Here is a 22,928-nt window from a genome sequence, read left to right on the forward strand (position 1 = left end):
TGTTGATTCTATGCCTCTGTTTTTTGTCCCTTCTTGACTAACGCTCTTTATTTGGTATGTGAGAAGTTGCTTTTTCAGCAACTACACAACAGAGACTTCATCTGCAACTTTCAAGAAAGACACAAACCCAGCTGGAAAAGACTAACATACATTTGTCACGTGTGGAGTTTTATCTAGAATCCATGTTTTCTACTATTCAAACTTCACAATCAATCAGTGCATTTTATTGTTTGTGTTTTCAATTTTTTATTAGTTTATCATAGCATAAAATAAAACTAAAGAAAAATACAAGTAATGGTAAAATAGTGGAGTGAACAAAGGAAAGAGGAAAACGTAAATTTGTCGTGTGGATTTTTATCTGGAATCAATGTTTTCTGCTGTTCAAATTTTGCAAGCAATTTTTTTGTTTTAGTTTGTTTTCATTTTTTATTGATTTATCATAACATAAAATACAAAATAAATCCAAGTAAAGATAAAATAGTAGAAAAGGACAGAAAAGTGTAGAAAAGAGGGAAAAGCATTAATTTCCTTGACTCCTTTTAATGCAGTACAATAAATAACATAATTTTATTATTTATTTATTTTATTTATTTAATCATATTTATATACCGCCCTATCTCCCGAAGGACTCGGGGCGGTTAACAGGCACTTAAAAAACATATAAATACATAAATACAACATAAAAACAATTAAAAAACTTATTCTAAAAGCCCGATAGTTAAAATTATGATTAAAAATATAAAACTAAAACCCAATTTAAAACCCATAAATTTAAAATCTAACTCAGTCCCGCGCAAATAAATAGGTGTGTTTTAAGCTCGCGGCGGAAGGTCCGAAGGTCCGGAAGCTGACGAAGTCCTGGGGGCAGTTCGTTCCAGAGGGTGGGAGCCCCCACAGAGAAGGCCCTTCCCCTGGGCGTCGCCAGACGACATTGCCTCGCTGACGGCACCCTGAGGAGTCCCTCTCTATGAGAGCGCACGGGTCGGTGAGAGGTATTCGGTCGCAGTAGGCGGTCCCGTAAGTAACCCGGCCCTATACCATGGAGCGCTTTAAAGGTGGTCACCAAAACCTTGAAGCGCACCCGGAAGGCCACAGGTAGCCAGTGCAGTCTGCGCAGGAGAGGTGTCATGCGGGAGCCACGAGGGGCTCCCTCTATCACCCGCGCAGCCGCATTCTGGACTAACTGCAGCCTCCGGATGCCCTTCAAGGGGAGCCCCATGTAGAGAGCATTGCAGTAATCCAGGCGAGACGTCACGAGTGCGTGAGTGACCGTGCATAGGGCATCCCGGTCCAGAAAGGGGCGCAACTGGCGCACCAGGCGAACCTGGTAGAACGCTCTCCTGGAGACGGCCGTCAGATGATCTTCTAGAGACAGCCGTTCATCCAGGAGGACGCCTAAGTTGCGCACCCTCTCCATCGGGGCCAGTGACTCGCCACCGACGGTCAGCCGCGGACTTAGCTGACTGTACCGGGATGCCGGCATCCACAGCCACTCTGTCTTGGAGGGATTGAGCTTGAGCCTGTTTCTCCCCATCCAGACCCGTACGGCCTCCAGACACCGGGACAACACTTGATAGCCGTTGGGGTGGTCCGGTGTAGAAAAGTACAGCTGGGTGTCATCCACGACAGCTGGTACTTCACACCGAAACCACTGATGATCTCACCCAGCGGCTTCATGTAGATGTTGAACAGAAGGGGCGAGAGGATCGACCCCTGCGGCACCCCACAAGTGAGGCGCCTCGGGGCCGACCTCTGCCCTCCCGTCAACACCGTCTGCGGCCGGTCGGAGAGATAGGAGGAGAACCACCGATAAACGGTGCCTCCCACTCCCAATCCCTCCAACCGGCGCAGCAGGATACCATGGTCGATGGTATCGAAAGCCGCTGAGAGGTCTAATAGGACCAGGGCAGAGGAACAACCCCTATCCCTGGCCCTCCAGAGATCATCCACCAACGCGACCAAAGCCGTCTCCGTGCTGTAGCCGGGCCGGAAACCGGACTGGAACGGGTCTAGATAGACAGTTTCATCCAGGTGTAAGGGAAACTGATATGCCACCACACTCTCTACAACCTTCGCCACAAAGCGAAGGTTGGAGACCGGACGATAATTACCTAAAACAGCCGGGTCCAGGGAAGGCTTCTTGAGGAGGGGCCTCACCACCGCCTCTTTCAAGGCGGCCGGAAAGACACCCTCCACCAAAGAAGCATTCGTAATCACCTGGAGCCAGCCTCGTGTCACCTCCTGAGTGGCCAGCACCAGCCAGGAGGGGCACGGGTCCAGTAAACACGTGGTGGCATTCAACACTTCAACTTTTTTACTTTTATATAATACATACCTTCTAGCATCAAATTTAATCGGCAAAACCCAAAATCAAAGTTTTGGGTTTTTTCTACCTTGAGAACAAAGTCCAAAAGTGGTTTCCAAGGAGAAACAAAATTATGTTCTTTTCTTTAATCACTCCATTTAGCCATCTCTGCTAACTCCATCAACTTTTGCAGCCATTTGTCCATTGAGGGAATTAGTTTGATCATTTGCTGACTGATGTGTCACATGTACTGAATATTATATTTCTTTACCCTGTTAAAAAAAAATGACCTTCCCCCTTAAACAACAATTTTTGCTTTCCTTGAATTACTTGATTTGTATTTTCAGGTGGGGAAAGAAACCCTTTTACAAAGGTAAAAGTCTCCCACAGCGGAGGTAATTCTGCTCTTTTCAGCTCTACTCCAAAGTGGGAGGACCTGGGTTTGAAAGCAACAATCCCACATGATTAAAAACTATCAAGTATTATTTAAAGGGAAAAAGGAAGGGAGCTGGGTGTTCTCTGGAGCACATCTTCATCCAGCTTCCCTTTCCCAAGAATGGAAATTGAATTGAGGAATTGGCATTTCTGAAAACCAACCTACCGCTTGGACGGCATCTTCATTCTAATAACTGGCAGTTTAGCCTGCATGGGTGAGGTCATAAAGCCATCAGAATTCCAATGGACATGGCAGGTGCCTATCAAACCTCACTTGCTCCACCTTTTCTACACCCAACAATGCCAGGAATATGTCTGTAGGTGGTGACCAAACCGATCCCTAAAGCTGCCCATTTCTCACTTTTTTGTACAAAAGGGAGATTTTTGGAGGTAGACAGCTTCTGTCTAGGAAAGATCCACTAAAGTCTCCTTGATGCAGCTCCTGGCCCACTTCCCACCCTTTTTGCCCTGCTTCTATTCCAACATCCAAGTCCACTCTCTATTATTGCTGCCAAGGGCGATTTTCACCCAAAGAAAGCATTGTGAGATGGTGCCAAGTTTGAGGACGTAGAAATTCTCCCCCCTGAGTTTTGAACTTCCGGCATCATTTCTCATCCAGCGATCTAAGGCCGGAAGATAAAATCCAGCCTTCCTCGAAGAGATGCTGCCAAAACAAAATACTGCACAGCTTAATAGAGCAGGGGTCTCCAACCTTGGTCCCTTTAAGGCTTGTGGACTTCAATTCCCAGAGTACCTCAGCAAGGAACTCTGGGAGTTGAAGTTCGCAAGGCTTAAAGGGACCAAGGTTGAGACCCTGTAATAGAAGGGTGGGGAAGGAATAGAAGAGAAGGAAGTGGGGGAAGTGGAGGGGCAGGGGTGGGGAAGGAAAAGGGTGGGGGCTTAAGAAGAAGGGCAGGGAGTGGGGGAAGGGGCAGGGGTGGGGAAGGAAAAGGGTGGGGGGCTTAAGAAGAAGGGCAGGGAGTGGGGCGGGCACTAGAGGGGTAGGGGGGCAGAGAAAAGGTGGGGCAGGCGGCCCAACCTGCCGGCCACACACACCCCCCCGCCATGTACCCTCCTTAGGCGCTGGGGGGGAGGCAGAGCAGCCCCGCCTCAAATAAGGACAACATTGGGGAGGGGGGGAGGGGGAGGAATGGCAACCCTTGAAGAGCCGCGGAGGGCGAAGGGAGCGGACGGGAAGAGCCAGCAGCGGAGGGGCGGAGCCAAAGCTGGGGCGGAACCCAGGCGGCGAGAGCGCCGCTCCAGCAAGGAAAGAGGGGCGGAGTCACAAACCGGGCCCGCCAATGGGATGGCGTAAAAGGGAGCCGCATGCAAATAGTCACCGGGCCTGCAGAGACAGTTTTCTTCCCGCGTTCCACAATCGGAGAAATATAGGGGAGATACGGGGAGAGGTGGGGAGGAAGGTGCCACGCCCACAGTTACGCAATCAGACGAGCGACGGAAGTAGGTGAGTAGTTAGGGAGATCAAAGTACCCGGAGGCCGGTATGGCGCGGGGAGTGTTGGGAAACGCAGCCTGAGAGGCTCTTCGGACAAGGGAGTCCTGGGAGGGGAGGCCCACGAGAGGCGGAGGCTTCAACCTGGGCCTCCCCTGCGGGGAAGGGGACGCAGCCGTGACCCGCCTCTCTCTCTCTCTCCCCTGCAGGAGGACGGAGGAGCCCGGCGGGGGAAGGAAGGAAGCGCCGCCCGAGAGGAGGAGGAGGAGAGCGGGCCCCGCGGAGCAGCCCTGCCCGGTCCCGGCGCGGCTTCCCCGGGAGACGGCGGGGAAAGGCCGGGGGGCTCCGGGGCTGCCGGAGGGATGAGCCCAGGGGGAGCCCGGGAAAGGCGGCTGCCTGGAGGGCGATGCGGGGAGGAGGAAACGGGCGGAGACCCCGAGACGGTCCTGGAGGGCGGAGGCTCCTTCGGAAGACCCGGGAGGCCCCCAAGGATCCAGGAGGGAGGAAAGGAACATCAGTGCCCGGAATGTGAGAAATGCTTCAGAACAAATAGAGATCTTCAAAGGCATCAAAGGATCCACTTGGGAGAAAAACTGTATAAATGCCTGGAGTGTGGAAAGAGCTTCAGTCGGAACAGCAACCTTTATAGACATCAAAGGATCCACTTTGGAGAGAAACTGAATAAATGCCTGGAGGGCGGAGGCTCCTTCGGAAGTCCTGGGAGGCCCCAAAGGATCCAGGAGGGAGGAAAGGAATATCAGTGCCCGGAATGTGGAAAAACCTTCAGAACAAATGGAGATCTCCAAAGGCATCTAAGGATCCACTCAGGAGAGAATAAATAAATAATAGATATGTATTGATTTTATTGTAATTTCTTGGTAGCATCCCAACAAGAATATCTCAGGTTTTAAGTCTATGTGTGTTTTATCAAAGCTTCCAGCCATATATGGATTTTATTCCAAAAGTTTTTTGCTTTGGGACACGTCCACCACATATAATATGAAATGGGTATTTCAACATTTAACAGATTTATCTTTGTAAATATTTGCTATTCTTGCAGGTGAAAACTGGCATCTATAGAATATTATTTATAAAGATTTTCTTTATACACTGTTGACATTATAAGTTTCTATCCCATAATTTCTGCCATTTATCTAATTCTATTGTATAGCCAAAATTCTTAGCCCAAGTTATCATTGTCTCTTTTACTTGTTCTTCCAATTTAATACTTAATAATTATATATCCTTTTAATTTGAAACAAGAGGCTGTTCAGTCTATTGTCAAAAACATCTAGTGATGAAGCACCTACAATTTCTGAAGGCAAGCTGTTCCACTGGTTAATTGTCAAATATTGGACAATTATTGGACATGTATATCCTTATCTCTGGACTAGCCATATCCAGTTCCTGCAACTGTTCCACATATGTTTCAGTCTCCAGGCCCTTAATCATCCTCGTTGCTGTTCTTTGCACTTTTCCCAAAGTCTCAACAACCTTTTGTAATGTAACCAAAATTGAATGTACTATTCAGGTGTGGCCTTACTAAAGTTTTATAAAGGGGCGCTAATCCTTCATGGGATGTTGATTCTATGCCTCTGTTTTTTGTCCCTTCTTGACTAAGGCTCTTTATTTGGTATGTGAGAAGTTGCCTTTTCAGAAACTACACAACAGAGACTTCATCTGCAACTTTCAAGAAAGACACAAAGCCAGCTGGAAAAGACTAACATTTGTCACGTGTGGAGTTTGTACTTTTTCGCAACAGACGTGACTCAAGCTGTCATTTCCCATTTGAACGTTCTCTTTTTAATGCAATGTTCACTTCAGCGGTTATGCTTAATATGGGATGTTACTGTCCATGTCTCTGATGTAACTGTAATTGAGCAGGGTGATTTCTTCCATGCAATCAACTCTTGTTTGGTACTTTTTCTACTGCATGGAGTGTAAAATGAAACCCAATTCTGTGTCCTGAATTCCCTCTTTTCATTAAAGGAAATCTCTCTGCTACAATACCCTTAATAAATTGCCTTTAAACGGTCATTGAACTCAGATCCTAATTGAAGCAAGTGCAGCTGAATCTAGGGCTAATTTGGCCTTTATTGTTGTGGGTGTGAAAATGCCTCTCTCTGCCATTGTTTGATATAATCTATGTGGGTTTTCCAGATGTGGCTATCATGTAAAACCATCCCCAGACATCTGAACCTCCTGTCAGTTGGATTTTCTCAATGGTCCCCTTGTCTTCCAGCAGAAAGAAGCTGGAAAAGGGTCTCTAAGACCCCATAGATCCCTATCGGACGCTTTCATTTTGGTTTGGAGGGGCGAGGCCTGGGTACAGTCCTCACTTTATAACCCTTTCTCTGCGTACCCTGTACTTTGATTTTCCTTCTTGGGAATGAAAGTGACGAGGGATTGAATTGAGGGCCATCTGTTGTGTCTCAGCACCAGGGCCCCAGCAAGGGACTCTTGAGAACAACAACTTATCGCTTCTCAGACTGCCGTTCTCAAAACAACTCTGCGCCTACGGATTGGCTTCTCCTACACTGGACTGAGGGTGGGGTATCTGTTTTAATCTGAGGGAATTATGCTGGAATCCTCAGATCCTGCTTTCTTTGCCTTGCTATCACTTTTTCTCAATAAAAATTTCCTTTTGAAATGCCAATCGTCCAGCGAGTTCTACTTCCTTCAGCGGGAAGGAGAGGCAAGTTCTTAAACTCTTCGAGGCTGTAAGGTCCAATAATAATATGCTTTAAGCTCATAAATGCCAAACAAGAAACTTAAAACTTCACTTTGATAACTGACAGTAACCAGCAGTTTAGCTTACATGGATGAGGTCATAAAGCCATCAGAATTCCAATGGAGATGACAGGCGGCCTATCAAACCTCACCTGTTCTATCTTTTCTACATACAGCATTTCCAGGCAAATGTCTTTGGAGGAGACCAAAGCAATCGGTAAAGGTTCCCATTTCTCACAAAAGGCAGATGTTGGATGTAGACTGACCCTTTCTAGGGAAGCTCTACTAAGACTCATTTATACAGCCTGGGCTCAGCATCCCATTGCGCTCCCTTCCTTTTCCCATGTTGTTTTGTGTTTTGTTCCATCGTCCCAGGTGAGTTTCCTCCATTATTTCTGCTTAGGCGAGACACCTTTTTCTGAATCCCAAAGTAATACAGCAATCCAGGAGAGAAAACAAAAATCCTGTCTCCCTTGAACAACTTCTGCCAAAACAAAATAACTGCATAGCTTAATGATGCTGAACCCCCAAAGCACATGACCCTCTTTTGGCCAAGTTCCAAATGTTGAGGGATCCAGCAGTTAAAGAGACCCAGAAAGAATCCAAGTTGGATCCTGTCAGAATTGAATGATTCCATGGTCCCTTTTGTCAACAATAGTGTGTTGGAATGAGAGGAAATTCACAGGCAAGAACCGTTGGCAGGAGATTCTGACCCTCCGGTCCTCTTTAACTGGAGATGGTCTGCTTTTGGGCATGAATTCGTAGTTCTTATACCTAGGAACAAGAATTTTCCTGCATCAATTAGAGCAGGGGTCTCCAACCTTGGTCCCTTTAAGACTTGTGGACTTCAACTCTCAGAGTCCCTCAGCCAGCAAAACTGGCTGAGGAACTCTAGGAGTTGAAGTCCACAAGTCTTAAAGGGACCAAGGTTGGAGACCCCTGAATTAGAGGCCATGTAGTTGCTTCTTAAAAATACACTTGAGTGAGTCAGATATACCGAGTTGATGTATTTATTTGGATCCTGCCTTTATTATTTTTACAAATAAAGCGGAGAACATATACAACAAAATAAAGGAGAATATTTGTAGCACAGGGTTGAACTGAGGGGTCTTTGGAGTTCTCTGAGCCCCTCTCCCTTCTAGCAATGATGAAGGTAGCTAGTCTGTGTAATTGGAAGGTTCACTTATTAATATGTCTAAGCTCATAACTGCCAATCAAGAGACTTAAACAGAGGCTTGAGTAAAATAGCATTTAATCTTGGCCAAGTTTAAATTGGTTAGTCGTTCCGAACACATAGAATGCATACATGCTGGGAAGAACCACACAGGAGAAAAAGCAAGGTTCTCTTTTATACCCAAAAAGGTCTTTGAAGTATTCTTGAGGAAAGTAAACCCCCAACTCTGGCATCCATGATTTGTGTATCCGGGAATCTGGTTTGTATATTCCCATAGTAAAAGTCAGTGAATGTAATCTAACTCCAGATTTACATCCCTCTGCATTGTTTATCTTTTCCTCCTTTGTCTTCTAAATTAGCCACTTGGTCCCCTATTTAACAGTACAGAGGTATGTAGATTGCTCTGCTAGTTTGAGATAGGTGACAATTTCTTGTGGGGAAACAGAGTGGCACTTTATGGAGGCTTTTAGATCTTAATGCAGGTTAATGCAGGAAGGATGTACTTTTACAGCAGTAAACTTTTAGTGCAAGCGTATCTTCTTCATGAGAAAGAAAATGCAGGTATACAAAGAGATCAATATATATATGTTTTCTGAGTTTTCACAGGTGTTTGTCTTTGGTTGTTCGGGTTTTCTCCCGTGTAAAATTCGACTCATTCGTCATCTTCAGGCTTCAGCTTCGTGCTTCTGGGAGCAGCTGAAGCCTGAAGATGACGAATGAGACTTCGTCGAAACGTCGCCAAGACACTTCCAATTTTACACGGGAGAAAACCCGAACAACCAAAGACCTACATATATATATATATTTACATTTATATCCCGCCCTTCTCCGAAGACTCAGGGCGGCTTACAGTGTATATTGCAGGAAACAATTCTAGTCTTTTAGTATATATGTTCCCTTCATAATGAAACGTCTGCAAGAAAACGAGCACCAGGGAGCCCTCATATCCAACACATCTTCCTCCTCTTTCCCCCCCAACAACAACCCTGTGAGGTGGGCTGGGCCGAAAGAGGCACTTGAATTCGGGGTCTCTTGCTTTCTACCCCGGTGCCTCAATCACTGGACCCAGCTGGCTGCCTTTCACAGGCTGCTATAAGGTGGGAGCCCCAGAAGAGCCCCTGACCTCCGCCTGCCTCAATAACGGGGTGGGGTGAGACCGGACCCCAAAGTTCAAGGGGAGCATCCATCCCCCGCCCCACCTCCCCAGGGAACCATAACAACCGTCGGCATAGCGCAGGCGCCATCTGGGTGGGTAAAGGAAGGCGGATTCCGATTGGTCGCTCTGGGAAGGGCGGTGATTGGTAGGAGGAGTCCTGGGGGTGGTCCCTCCACAAGAAAAGGCGGAACTTCGGGAGAAAAAAGGGCGCGAAGCCTCTACTTCCGGAAACAAAACGGGCAACGAGGGAGCTGCCTGAATCGGCGACAGAGGAGCCCGGATGGTGGAGGTATGGCGCAGGGAATGCTGGGTGTTGCAGTCCTGGAGGGTCTCTCCCGGATAAGGCGGGCCTGGGAGTCTGAGGCCTAGTCTAGCCTGCTATGATGGGGTGGGGGACGCTGGGAGGTAGGCCGTCACCCGCCTCTTTCTCTCCCCTGCAGGAGGACGGAGGAGCCCGGCGGGGGAAGGAAGGAAGCGCCGCCCGAGAGGAGGAGGAGGAGAGCGGGCCCCGCGGAGCAGCCCTGCCCGGTCCCGGCGCGGCTTCCCCGGGAGACGGCGGGGAAAGGCTGGGGCTCCTGGGCTGCCGGGGGGATGAGCCCAGGGGGAGCCCGGGAAAGGCGGCAGCCTGGAGGGCGATGCGGGGAGGAGGAAACGGGCGGAGACCCCGAGACGGTCCTGGAGGGCGGAGGCTCTTTAGGAAGACCCGGGAGGCCCCCAAGCATCCAGGAGGGAGGGAAGAAATATCAGTGCCTGGAATGTGGAAAATCCTTCAAAAGAAATGATCATCTTCAAAGGCATCTAAGGATCCACACGGGAGAGAAATCTCATAAATGTCTGGAGTGTGGAAAGAGCTTCAGTCGCAGCAGCAGCCTTCATAGACATCAAAGGATCCACTTTGGAGAGAAATTGAATAAATGCATGGAGGACGGAGGCTCCTTTGGAAGACCCAGAAATCCCCGAAGGATCCAGGAGGGAGGAAAGGAATATCAGTGCCTGGAATGTGGAAAATCCTTCAGAACAAATAGAGATCTTCAAAAGCATCGAAGGAGCCACTCAGGAGAGAATAAATATCAATGCTCAGAATGTGAAAAATGCTTCAAAAGCAACAACCACCTTCAAAGACATCTAAGAATCCACTCATTTGGAAACCCACATCAATGCTTGGAGTGTGGAAAGAACTTCAGTCGGAGAGGAGATCTTACGGAACATCTAAGGATCCACACAGGAGAGAAACCTCACAAGTGCCTGGAGTGTGGAAAGAGCTTCCGTCGGACCACCGGCCTTTACAAACATCAAAGGATCCACTGGGGAGAGAAACTGAAATATCAGTGCCCAGAATGTGCAAAATCCTTCAAAACCAATAAACATTTTCAAAGGCATCTAGGGAGCCACACAGGAGAGAGGAAATATGGATGTTCAGAATGTGAAAAATCCTTCACAAATAACGATAAATTGGAGAACCATCTAATAATGCACTCAGGAGAAACGAAATATCAATGCCCAGAATGTGAAAAATCCTTCAAAAGAAATTACCACCTTCAAAGGCATCTAAGGATCCACACGGGACAGAATCCATTTAAATGCCTGGAGTGTGGAAAGAGCTTCAATATGACGGTGAGCCTTTATAGGCATCAAAAAATTCACCTGGGAGAAAAACCATATGAATGCCAGGAGTGTGGAAAGACCTTTACTGACGGTTCGGGCCTCTATCATCATAAAAAAATCCATACTGGAGAGAAACCCTATAAATGCCTCGAATGTGGAAACAGCTTCAGTACGAGGAGAGACCTGGATAGACATGAAATGATCCACTCAGGAGAAAAACCACATAAATGTCCGGAGTGTGGAAAGAGCTTCAATCGGAAGGGAACCCTTTACAAACATCATAGAATCCACTCAAGAAACAAACCATATCAGTGCCTGGATTGTAGCAAGCGTTTCTCTTCAAAGAGAAGCCTTTATTCACATCAAAGAATCCACTCAGGAGAAAAACACATAAACGACTGCAATGAAGAAAGAGCTTCAATCAGAGAGGAAACCTTTACGTGCGTCAAAGAATCGACACGAGAGAAAACCCTATAATTCCCTGGAATGTGGTATGTGTTTCAATATGAGAGGAACTCTAGACATCAAATGATTCACACAGGAGACAAACCATAGACTGAAGGAAAAGTTTCGGTTCAAAGCAGGACCTTTTTTTCAAATCAAGGAATGAAACACGAGGAAAAACATATAAATGCCTTGAGTGTGGAAAGAGCTTTGAAGATGGGGGACTCGTTCATCGACATCAAAGGATTCAAATGGGAGGAAATGCTAAATACGCCTGAGTGTGGAAAGACCTTCAGTCAGATATATGTCTGAGTAATTCAGTTGAATAATTTCTTTACTCATATGTGATTAGACATACAAGGAATTTGCTTCCGGTGCAGAAGCTTTCAGTGTACACGCAAACAACGGAATAATGTTACCAAAAAAAGCAGCAGTGAATGGGACCTTCGAGACCTTTTAGTCCAACTCCTTGTTAAAGCAGGAGACCCTATACCATTCCAGACAACTGCTTGTCCACTCTTTCCCCTCCCCGTTTATTGTTTTTATATCAAAAGTTCCTGTATCCTTGTTTCTATCCCATAATTTCTGCCATTTATCTAATTCTACGGTATAGCCAAAATTCTTAGCCCAAGTTATCATTGTCTCTTCTACTAGGACATATATATCCTAATCTCTGGACTAGCCATATCCAGTTCCTGCAACTGTTCCACATATGTTTCAGTCTCCAGGCCCTTAATCATCCTCGTTGCTGTTCTTTGCACTTTTCCCAAAGTCTCAACAACCTTTTGTAATGTGACCAAAATTGAATGTACTATTCAGGTGTGGCCTTACTAAAGTTTTATAAAGTGGCACTAATACTTCATGTGATGTTGATTCTATGCCTCTGTTTTTTGTCCCTTCTTGACTAAGGCTCTTTATTTGGTATGTGAGAAGTTGCTTTTTCAGCAACTATACAACAGAGACTTCATCTGCAACTTTCAAGAAAGACACAAACCCAGCCGGAAAAGACTAACATACATTTGTCACGTGTGGAGTTTGTACTTTTCGCAACAGACGTGACTCAAACTGCCATTTCCCATTTGAACGTTCTCTTTTTAATGCAATGTTCACTTCAGCGGTTATGCTTAATATGGGATGTTACTGTTCATGTCTCTGATGTAACTAATTGAGCAGGGGGATTTCTTCCATGCAATCAACTCTTGTTTGGTACTTTTTCTACTGCATGGAGTGTAAAATGAAACCTAGTTCTGTGTCCTGAATTCCCTCTTTTCATTAAAGGAAATCTCTCTGCTACAATACTCTTAATAAATTGCCTTTAAATCGTCATTGAACTCAGATCCTAATTGAAGCAAGTGCAGCTGAATCTAAGGCTAATTTGGCCTTTATTGTTGTGGGTGTGAAAATGCCTCTCTCTGCCATTGTTTGATATAATCTGTGTGGGTTTTCCAGATGTGGCTATCATGTAAAACCATCCCCAGACATCTGAAACTCCTGTCGGTTGGATTCTCTCAATGGTCCCCTTGTCTTCCAGCAGAAACAGCTACAAAAGGGTCTCTAAGACCCCATAGATCCCTATTGGACGCTTCCATTTTGGTTTGGAGGGGCGAGGCCTGGGTAAAGTCCTCACTTTATAACCCTTTCCCTGCGTACCCTGTACTTTGATTTTCCTTCTTGGGAATGAAAGTGGGGAGGGATTGAATTGAAGGCCATCTGTTGTGTCTCAGCACCAGAGCCTCCAGCAAGCGACTTAATAATATTTTAATTTTAATTTCTTAATATTTGAATTTTTATACCGCTTCTCCCGAAGGACTCAGGATGGTTAACAGCCAGATAAAATAACAATCACATACAACACAATAAAACCAGAATTAAAAAACTTATTCAATTTAGCCTATAATTTAAAAATAAAATACATAACATCGTAAAACTCCAATTAAAATCCTATTAAAACCTGTTTTATGCCAGTCCTGCACGGAAGAATAAATACGTCTTCAGCTTGCGGCGAAAGGTCCAGAGGTCAGGAAGTTGACGAAGTCCTGGAGGAAGCTCATTCCAGAGGGTAGGTGCCCGCACAGAGAAGGCTCTCCCCCTGGGGGTCGCCAGCCGACATTCTTTGGCTGACGGCACCCTGAGGAGACCCTCTCTGTGGGAGCGGTGGGTGGGAGGAGAGCGGTCGGTGGGAGGAAAGTGGTAGCAGAAGGCGGTCCCGTAAATATCCCAGTCCTAAGCTATGGAGCACTTTAAAGGTGGTAACCAACACCTTGAAGTGCACCCGGAAGACCACAGGCAGCCAGTGCAGTTTGCGCAGGAGAGGTGTTACATGGGAGCCACGAGAGGCTCCCTCTATCACCCGCGCAGCTGCATTCTGAACCAACTGGAGCCTCCGGGTGCTCTTCAAGGGAAGCCCCATGTAGAGAGCATTGCAGTAGTCCAGGCGAGAAGTGACGAGGGCATGAGAACAACAACTTATCGCTTCTCAGACTGCCGTTCTCAAAACAACTCTGCACCTTCGGATCGGCTTCTACACGACTGAGGGTGGGTATCTGTTTTAATCTGAGGGAATTATGCTGGAATCCTCAGATCCTGCTTTCTTTGCCTTGCTATCACTTTTTCTCAATAAAAATTTCCTTTTGAAATGCCAATCGTCCAGCGAGTTCTACTTCCTTCAGCGGGAAGGAGAGGCAAGTTCTTAAACTCTTCGAGGCTGTAAGGTCCGATAATAATATGCTTTAAGCTCATAAATGCCAAACAAGAAACTTAAAACTTCACTTTGATAACTGACAGTAACCGGCAGTTTAGCTTACATGGATGAGGTCATAAAGCCATCAGAATTCCAATGGAGATGACAGGCGGCCTATCAAACCTCACCTGTTCTACTTTTTCTACATACAGCATTTCCAGGCAAATGTCTGTAGGAGGAGACCAAAGCAATCGGTAAAGCTTCCCATTTCTCACAAAAGGCAGATGTTGGATGTAGACTGACCCTTTCTAGGGAAGCTCCACTAAGACTCATTTATACAGTCTGGGGTCAACATCCCATTGCGCTCCCTTCCTTTTCCCATGTTGTTTTGTGTTTTGTTCCATCATCCCAGGTGAGCTCCCTCCATTATTTCTGCTTAGGCGAGACACCTTTTTCTGAATTGCAAAGTAATACAGCAATCCAGGACAGAAAACAAAAATCTTGTCTCCCTTGAACAACTTCTGCAAAAACAAAATAACTGCATAGCTTAATGATGCTGAACCCCCAAAGCACATGACCCTCTTTTGGCCAAGTTCCAAATGTAAAAGGAATCCAGCAGTTAAAGGGACCCAGAAAGATCCCGCTGGGACATCAGACAAAACGTTTGCATTTAGAAGAAGAAAACGTTTTTTCAGAATCATTGCGCCTGGACTTCACGCTCTGGCTATGTGGACATTTCCTGTTTCCAGTTAACAAGATGTCCTATGAACCAGAGGGATCTTCTGCTTCTGCTTCAGGGGCTGGATGTATAGCTGACAAATCTGAAAAAGTCCCATTGTGCTGAATGTTGAGGTTCACCGCGCTGCTCCTCTCATAAGGGTAGAAAAGATCTTAGGTGGATTTGGGAATTTGTAACATGGCAGAGAATCATTTCTCGAGCATGAGAATGATCCTGCTTGGAACTCAGAAGTCACTGCACTGAATTGAACCAGGAATGTTTAATAAATACACTTTTTGTTCTTGAAAAACATGAAACATTTATTTTGTCTTCATTGAGAGACAGAATTGGAGTGGGGAGAGAATAATAACCATTGTAAATACGTGTTCAATATGTAAAATAGAATAGAATAAAATATAAAATAAAATAAAATAGAATCATCTATTGCAATGTCCTTCCTGTCAAAGACTACTTCCGCTTCAATTGCAACAATAAACGAGCACACAATAGATTTAAGCTTAATGTTAACCACTTCAATCTTGACTGCAGAAAATATGACTTATGTAACAGAGTTGTTAATGCTTGGGATACACTACCTGACTGTGGTCTCTTCCCAAAATCCCCAAAGCTTCAGCCAAAAACTGTCTACCATTGACCTCACCCCATTCCTAAGAGGTCTGTAAGGGACGTGTATAAGAGCACAAACGTGCCTACTGTTCCTGTCCCATTGTTTTCTTTCATTATATCCAATTAATATAGTTATTACATACTCATGCTTATATATATATGCTTATATATTGTATAGTTATTTCATGCTCATGCTTATATATACTGGGTGACAAAATAAAAAAATAAAAAAGTATGTATTTGGATCGTGCCTTTTTTATTTTTAGAAATAAGGCAGAGACCATATGCAACAAAATAAAGGAGAATATTTGTAGCTCAGGGTTGAACTGAGGGGTCTCTGAGCCCCTCCCCCTTCTAGCAATGATGAAGGTAGCTAGTTCGTGTAATGAAATATTTGCAAGAAAACAAGCCCAGAGAACCCCAAGGAGCCCTCATATCCAACACACCTCCCTCCTCTTTTCCCTCAACAACAACCCTGTGAGGTGGGCTGGGCCGAAAGAGGGGCTTGAATTCGGGGTCTCTTGCTTTCTACCCCGGTGCCTCAATCACTGGACCCAACTGCCTGCCCTTCATAGACTGCTATAAGGTCGGAGCCCCAGAAGAGCCCCTGATCTCCACCAGCCTCAATAACGGGGTGGGGGGAGATCGGACCCCAAAGTTCAAGGGGAGCATCCCCCCAGCCCCGCCCTCCAGGGAACCATGACAACCGTCGACATCGCGCAGGCGCCATCTTGGTGAGTGAAGGAAGGCGGACTCCGATTGATCGCTCTGGGAAGGGCGGTGATTGGTAGGAGGAGTCCTGGGGGCAGTCCCTTCACAGGAAGAAACGGAAATTTGGGAGAACAAAGGGCGCGAAGCCTCTACTTCCGGAAACAAAACGGGCAACGAGGGAGCTGCCTGAATCGGCGACAGAGGAGCCCGGATGATGGAGGTTTGGCGCAGGGAATGCTGGGGGTTGCAGTCCTGGAGGGTCTCTCCCGGATAAGGCGGGCCTGGGAGTCCGAGGCCTAGTCTAGCCTGCTAGGATGGGGTTGGGGACGCTGAGAGGTAGGCCGTCACCCGCCTCTTTCTCTCCCCTGCAGGAGGACGGAGGAGCCCGGCGGGGGAAGGAAGGAAGCGCCGGCCGAGAGGAGGAGGAGGAGAGCGGGCCCCGCGGAGCATCCCTTCCCTGTCCCGTAGCGGCTTCCCCGGGAGACGGCGGGGAAAGGCCGGGGGGCTCCGGGGCTGCCGGAGGGATGAGCCCAGGGGGAGCCCGGGAAAGGCGGCTGCCTGGAGGGCGATGCGGGGAGGAGGAAACGGGCGGAGACCCCGAGACGGTCCTGGAGGGCGGAGGCTCCTTCGGAAGACCCGGGAGGCCCCCAAGGATCCAGGAGGGAGGAAAGGAACATCAGTGCCCGGAATGTGGAAAGTCCTTCAGAACAAATGGACATCTTCAAAGGCATCTAAGGATCCACTCGGGAGAAAAACCTTATACATGCCATGAGTGTGGAAACAGCTTCAGTTGGAGCAGTAACTTTTATATACATCAAAAGATACACACAGAAGAAAAACCATATAAATGCTCAGAATGTGAAAAATGCTTCAAATCAAATTACTATCTTAAAAGCCATCTAAGGAGCCACTTAGGAGAGAAACCTCATAAATGCCATGAGTGTGGAAAGAGCTTCAGCTGGAGCAGCAGTCTTTATCTACATCAAAAGATCCACACAGGAAAAAAACCGTATAAATGTTCAGAATGTGAAAAATGCTTCAAAAGGAATCAGCATCTTCAAAGCCATCTAAGGATCCACTCAGGAGAAAAACCACATAAATGCCTGGACTGTGGAAAGAGCTTCAGTCAGACTAGCAACCTTTATACACATCAAAAGATCCATTGGCGAGAGAAACTGAGATATCAGTGCCCGGAATGTGGGAAGACCTTCAGAACAAATGGAGATATTCAAAGGCATCTAAGGATCCACTCGGGAGAAAAACCTTATAAATGCCTGGAGTGTGGAAAGAGCTTCAGTCTGAGCAGCAGCCTTTATGGACATCAAAGGATCCACTCAGGAGAAAAACATCATAAATGCCTGGATTGTGGAATGAGCTTCAATCACAGGAGCAGCTTTAGTAGGCATCAAAGAATCCACTTGGGAGAGAAACCATATAAATGCCTGGAGTGTGGAAAGAAATTCACTCAGGGGAGCAGCCTTTATAGACATCAAAGGATCCACTCAGGAGAGAAACCTCATAAATGTCTAGAATGTGGAAAGAGCTTTAGTCTGAGCAGCAGCCTTTATAGACATCAAATGATCCACACAGGAGAAAAGCCTTATAAGTGCCTGGAGTGTGGAAAGAGCTTCAATTGGAACAGCAGCCTTTATGGACATCAAAGGATCCACTCAGGAGAAAAACATCATAAATGCCTGGAGTGTGGAAAGAGATTCACTCAGAGGAGCAGCCTTTATAAACATCAAATGATCCACTCAGGAGAGAAACCATATAAATGCCTGGAGTGTGGAAAGAACTTCAGTCAGAGGAGTAGCCTTTATAGACATCAAAGGATCCACTCAGGAGAGAAACCTCATAAATTCCCGGAATGTGGAAAAACCTTTAAAGCAAATAGAGATCCAATGTGGAGAAAAACCATATAAAAGCCTCGAATGTGGAAAGAGCTTTAGTCTGAGCAGCAGCCTTTATAGACATCAAAGGATCCACTCAGGAGAGAAACCTCATAAATTCCCGGAATGTGGAAAAACCTTTAAAGCAAATAGAGATCCAATGTGGAGAAAAACCATATAAAAGCCTGGAATGTGGAAAGAACTTCAGTTTAAAAGGGAAGTCTTGATACCTATCAAAGAATCCACACAGGTGAAAAACCCTATAGATGCCTGGAGTGTGGAAAGAGCTTCCATCATTCCGGAAACCTTTATAGACTTTTATAGACATCAAAGGATCCCTCCCTGGAGGGAGGAAAGCAATATCAGTGCCTAGAATGTGAAAAATCCTTCAAAACCAACAGACATTTTCAAAGGCATCTAAGAATCCACACAGGAGAAAGGAAATACGGATGTCCATAATGTGAAAAATCCTTCACAAATAACGATAGACTGGAGAACCATCTTTAGAATCCACTCAGGAGAAACGAAATATCAATGCCCAGAATGTGAAAAATCCTTCAAAAGAAATTACCACCTTCAAAGGCATCTAAGGATCCACACAGGACAGAATCCATTTAAATGCCTGGAGTGTGGAAAGAGCTTCAATATGATGGTGAGCCTTTATAGCCTTTATAGACATCAAAGTCTTTATAGACATCAAGTTATGGCTCTGCGCATGCGCAAGATGGCGCGGCGCTGAAGATTTACCTTCGGCGATCGAGCGGCTCTCCGAGGATGGCGACGCCTGGACCGCCTGCTTAGCTGCCTGCCTTTCCCAGCCCGGCGTATCATCTTTCTGGCAGCCGCGGGAGAGGTCTTCGGATCTTTTTACACCCGCGGTTGCCGAGAACGAGGCTGGGAGGGCAAAGCGGTGGACTGCGGCGGCCATGTTTCCAGGCTTAAAGGAGGTGGGGCGATGAGTCAGCTTGTCTCGGCCGGCTTTTCGGCCTGATGTTTCGGCCTGATTTTCGGCCTGGCCGTCGGCTTCTTCTCAATCGGTGAGGTTTGGGTCCCCTGCCACGATTTGGGACGATCTGGACTTTCCATCTGCCACTATGTTTGGGCTTTTCCGGCTTTTCTCCTGCTGCCAGTTTACGAACTTGGCCCCTTCACATCCTCCGGCCTCTCGGGGAGGCTCAGCCATTTGGACAGGCTTGGCCTCTTGGAAGGAGAGGTTCGGAGAGATCTGGCTTCCGAAATGGTTGGATTTACTAGGGGGGTGTCAGAGATGGAGGTGACCCCCTGGACAGTAGTTTCTGGCCACTTTTGGAAGCGGATGTTGGAGGACTTCGGGGAGGCGACGGAGGTACCCTTGATCTGTCCCTGTTTAACCATCTCGTGACTGTTGTAGTTCCAGCTATGCCTCTCCCCTCGCCATTCGAGATCTTTATGGCTGTTACTGGTCCTATTTGGGCTATTGGGGAGTGGCGGGAGACTTGCTTGGGGACAGAGGAGGACATGTGCCACGACCGACGCACCCCCACCCCCGTTCCAGGATGTTTGGACGAGGCTTGGATAGATTGCCATCTAGACTGTCCTTTTTGTTTTCCATCTGATGCCCGTCCTCATTTTGGATTACCATCATATCTTGACATTTCTGCCATTCGGAGATGGAGCCTTTTTATTGCCGATTTTTATTTTTTATCTGTTTATCTTCAGTCGTTATGCGCTATTCGTCTTGTGAATTCTTGCGCCTGCGAGGTGCCCCCGCCTCGCAGGAATGGCCCGCCTCGTTACCAAGGGCCGGCCTCAATGACGGGTCTTGGGACCCACAGAGGTGGCATGCGAAGAGAAAGAGCCTTTGGGGTTTTTTAGATAGGGCATTTTTAAGGGGTGGGAGGGTTAGGGCGGGTTTTGGGGGTAGCCCGTCGGGAGGGAAACCAGTTCCTGCGCATGCTCGTGGCGATTATTTAGTGGGTTCGGAGGTTATGGGGGGGGAGTGTGTTCCTTTTTGTGAGGGTGGCTCCATTTGCACGGTAAGTGGGAGGGGCAAATATGGCGGAAGGGGGGATCGTATCGGTCTAGGGGGTCACACGTTCGATGTTTGCAGGCGATCGCGTGCCCCGATCCCTCTGACTTCTCCCGTTCCCCGGATGGTCAAGACCCTCAGAGCCTGGGCCTTCGTCTTATGTTATGCAACGCACGGTCCGTGGCCAATAAGGCCCCCCTAATACATGATCTTATCCAGGGGGGCGCCGCGGATCTTATAGGTGTTACGGAGACCTGGTTGGGCACTGAAGGGGGCGTGCCCCTGGTCGAAATGTGCCCACCGGGTTTCCGTGCATTCCATCAGCCGAGGGCCCAGGGTAGGGGTGGGGGGGTTGGCGGTTGTTATTAAAGAGAGTCTAGAGCCGAGGGAGACCACTGTACCTCAGATTGCCGGATGTGAATCCCTCTTTGTGAGATGGGGTCATAGGTGTCAGATGGGCTTGCTGGTCACGTACCTGGCTCCTTGCTGCGTGACAGCTGCCCTGCCCGAGCTCCTGGAGGTGCTTGCCGGGGTGGCAGTGGAGACCCCCAGACTTTTAGTCATGGGGGACTTTAACTTGCCATCTGCCGGCTCGTCATCGACAGTGGCTCGGGAGTTCATGGCTTCCATGACGGCCTTGGACCTGACTCAAGTAGTGGATGGCCCCACTCACATCGGGGGTGGCACACTGGACCTTATTTTTATCTCTGGTCAGTGGTTGAAGGATCTGGATTTGAGAGATGTAGTCACAGAACCTTTGTCATGGTCAGATCACTCTCTCCTTCGCCTGGACTTTCTGACCGCCACTCAACACCGCAGGGAGACGGAACCACTACGTTGGTTCCGTCCCAGGCGCCTGATGGACCCAGAGCGGTTCTGGATGGAGCTTGGGCCACTTCCTGAGGGTCTGGCTCACGGCACAGCAGAGGAACTAGCCGCAGCCTGGCAACGGGCTGCGGCTGGGGCTTTAGACCGTGTCGTGCCTCTGCGGCCTCTGACCCGGCGCAGATCCCAACCGGCTCCTTGGTTCTCCGAGGAGCTGAGGGTATTGAAACGCCGGAGAAGACGCCTAGAGAGCTCCTGGAGGTCTAGCCGTTTAGAGGCTGATCGGACACTAGTTAGGTCCTATACTAGGACCTACCTAGTGGCACTGAGGGAAGCGAGGCGTTGCTACGCCTCCTCCCTCATTGCGTCGGCAGATAACCGCCCAGCCGCCCTGTTTCGGGTGACCCGTTCCCTCCTTCACCAGGGGGAGCGGGATGACCCGTTGCAGGGACGTGCTGAGGAGTTTAACGGTTATCTATACGATAAAATCGTTCAGCTGAAGGACGGTCTGGACCAAGATTGTGGCGATTCAGATGAGGCGTCTGAGGGTGGTCTTGGTGATATTGTCTGGGATGAGTTTGACCCTGTGGCTCCCGAGGACATGGACAGGTTGTTGGGTAGGCTGAATGCCACCACGTGTTTACTGGACCCGTGCCCCTCCTGGTTGGTGCTGGCCACTCAGGAGGTGACACGAGGCTGGCTCCAGGCGATTACGAGTGCTTCCTTGTTGGAGGGAGTGTTTCCGGCCGCCTTGAAAGAGGCGGTGGTGAGGCTCCTCCTCAAGAAGCCTTCCCTGGACCCGGCTGTTTTAGGTAATTATCGTCCGGTCTCCAACCTTCGCTTCGCGGCGAAGGTTGTAGAGAGTATGGTGGCATATCAGTTTCCCCTGCACCTGGATGAAACTGTCTATCTAGACCCGTTCCAGTCCGGTTTCCGGCCCGGCTACAGCACGGAGACGGCTTTGGTCGTGTTGGTGGATGATCTCTGGAGGGCCAGGGATAGGGGTTGTTCCTCTGCCCTGGTCCTATTAGACCTCTCAGCGGCTTTCGATACCATCGACCATGGTATCCTGCTGCGCCGGTTGGAGGGATTGGGAGTGGAGGCACCGCTTATCGGTGGTTCTCCTCCTATCTCTCCGACCGGTCGCAGACGGTGTTGACAGGGGGCAGAGGTCGGCCCGAGGTGCCTCACTTGTGGGGTGCCGAGGGCCGATTCTCTCGCCTTCTGTTCAACATCTATATGAAGCCGCTGGGTGAGATCATCAGTGGCTTCGATGTGAGGTACCAGCTGTACGCTGATGACACCCAGCTGTACTTTTCCACACCGGGCCACCCCAATGAAGCTATCGAAGTGCTGCCCCGGTGTTTGGAAGCCGTACGGGTCTGGATGGGGAGAAACAGGCTCAAGCTCAATCCCTCCAAGACAGAGTGGCTGTGGATGCCGGCATCCCGGTACAGTCAGCTGAGTCCTCGGCTGACTGTTGGGGGCGAGTCATTGGCCCTGATGGAGAGGGTGCGCAACCTGGGCGTCCTCCTGGATGAACGGCTGTCTTTTGAAGACCATTTGACGGCCGTCTCCAGGAGAGCTTTCCACCAGGTTTGCCTGGTGCGCCAGCTGCGCCCCTTTCTGGACCGGGATGCCCTATGCACGGTCACTCACGCACTCGTGACGTCTCGCCTGGATTACTGCAATGCTCTCTACATGGGGCTCCCCTTGAGGGGCACCCGGAGGCTCCAGTTAGTCCAGAATGCAGCTGCACGGGTGATAGAGGGAGCCCCTCGTGGCTCCCACGTGACACCTATCCTGCGCAGACTGCACTGGCTACCTGTGGCCTTCCGGGTGCGCTTCAAGGTGTTGGTGACAATCTTTAAAGCGCTCCATGGCATAGGGCCGGGCTATTTACGGGACCGCCTACTGCTACCGAATACCTCTCACCGACCCGTGCGCTCTCACAGAGAGGGACTCCTCAGGGTGCCGTCAGCTAGGCAGTGTCATCTGGCGACACCCAGGGGAAGGGCCTTCTCTGTGGGGGCTCCCACCCTCTGGAACGAACTCCCTCCAGGACTTCGTCAACTTCCGGACCTCCGAACCTTTCGTCGCGAGCTTAAAACATATTTATTTATCTGCGCGGGACTGGATTAGATTTTAAATTTATTGGTTTTAAATGGG

At 48.3% G+C, this 22,928-nt stretch overlaps 3 protein-coding genes across 3 annotated transcripts; all 3 read left to right on the top strand.

Moving 5' to 3' along the window:
- Nucleotides 1-3,531: 3,531 nt before the first annotated feature.
- Nucleotides 3,532-5,052, top strand: LOC131186302 (zinc finger protein 566-like). Its single transcript, XM_058159746.1, has 2 exons — nt 3,532-3,545; nt 4,402-5,052. The coding sequence occupies exon 2, from the start codon at nt 4,555-4,557 to the stop codon at nt 5,032-5,034; it is 480 nt and encodes a 159-aa protein (XP_058015729.1). The 5' UTR covers nt 3,532-3,545; nt 4,402-4,554; the 3' UTR covers nt 5,035-5,052.
- A 4,791-nt stretch (nt 5,053-9,843) lies between these two features.
- LOC131186223 (zinc finger protein 665-like) lies at nt 9,844-11,613 on the top strand. The gene is made up of 3 exons (XM_058159576.1): nt 9,844-10,418; nt 10,551-11,026; nt 11,462-11,613. The coding sequence occupies exons 1-3, from the start codon at nt 9,844-9,846 to the stop codon at nt 11,611-11,613; spliced, it is 1,203 nt and encodes a 400-aa protein (XP_058015559.1).
- Nucleotides 11,614-16,214: 4,601 nt separating this feature from the next.
- Nucleotides 16,215-19,787, top strand: LOC131186296 (zinc finger protein 501-like). The gene is made up of 2 exons (XM_058159740.1): nt 16,215-16,257; nt 16,409-19,787. Exons 1-2 carry the CDS (start codon nt 16,249-16,251, stop codon nt 17,957-17,959), a joined length of 1,560 nt encoding a protein of 519 aa, XP_058015723.1. The 5' UTR covers nt 16,215-16,248; the 3' UTR covers nt 17,960-19,787.
- The last annotated feature ends 3,141 nt before the right edge of the window (nt 19,788-22,928 follow it).

Source organism: Ahaetulla prasina, chromosome 16 (genome assembly GCF_028640845.1).
Source record: "Ahaetulla prasina isolate Xishuangbanna chromosome 16, ASM2864084v1, whole genome shotgun sequence".
Lineage (NCBI taxonomy): Eukaryota > Metazoa > Chordata > Lepidosauria > Squamata > Colubridae > Ahaetulla > Ahaetulla prasina.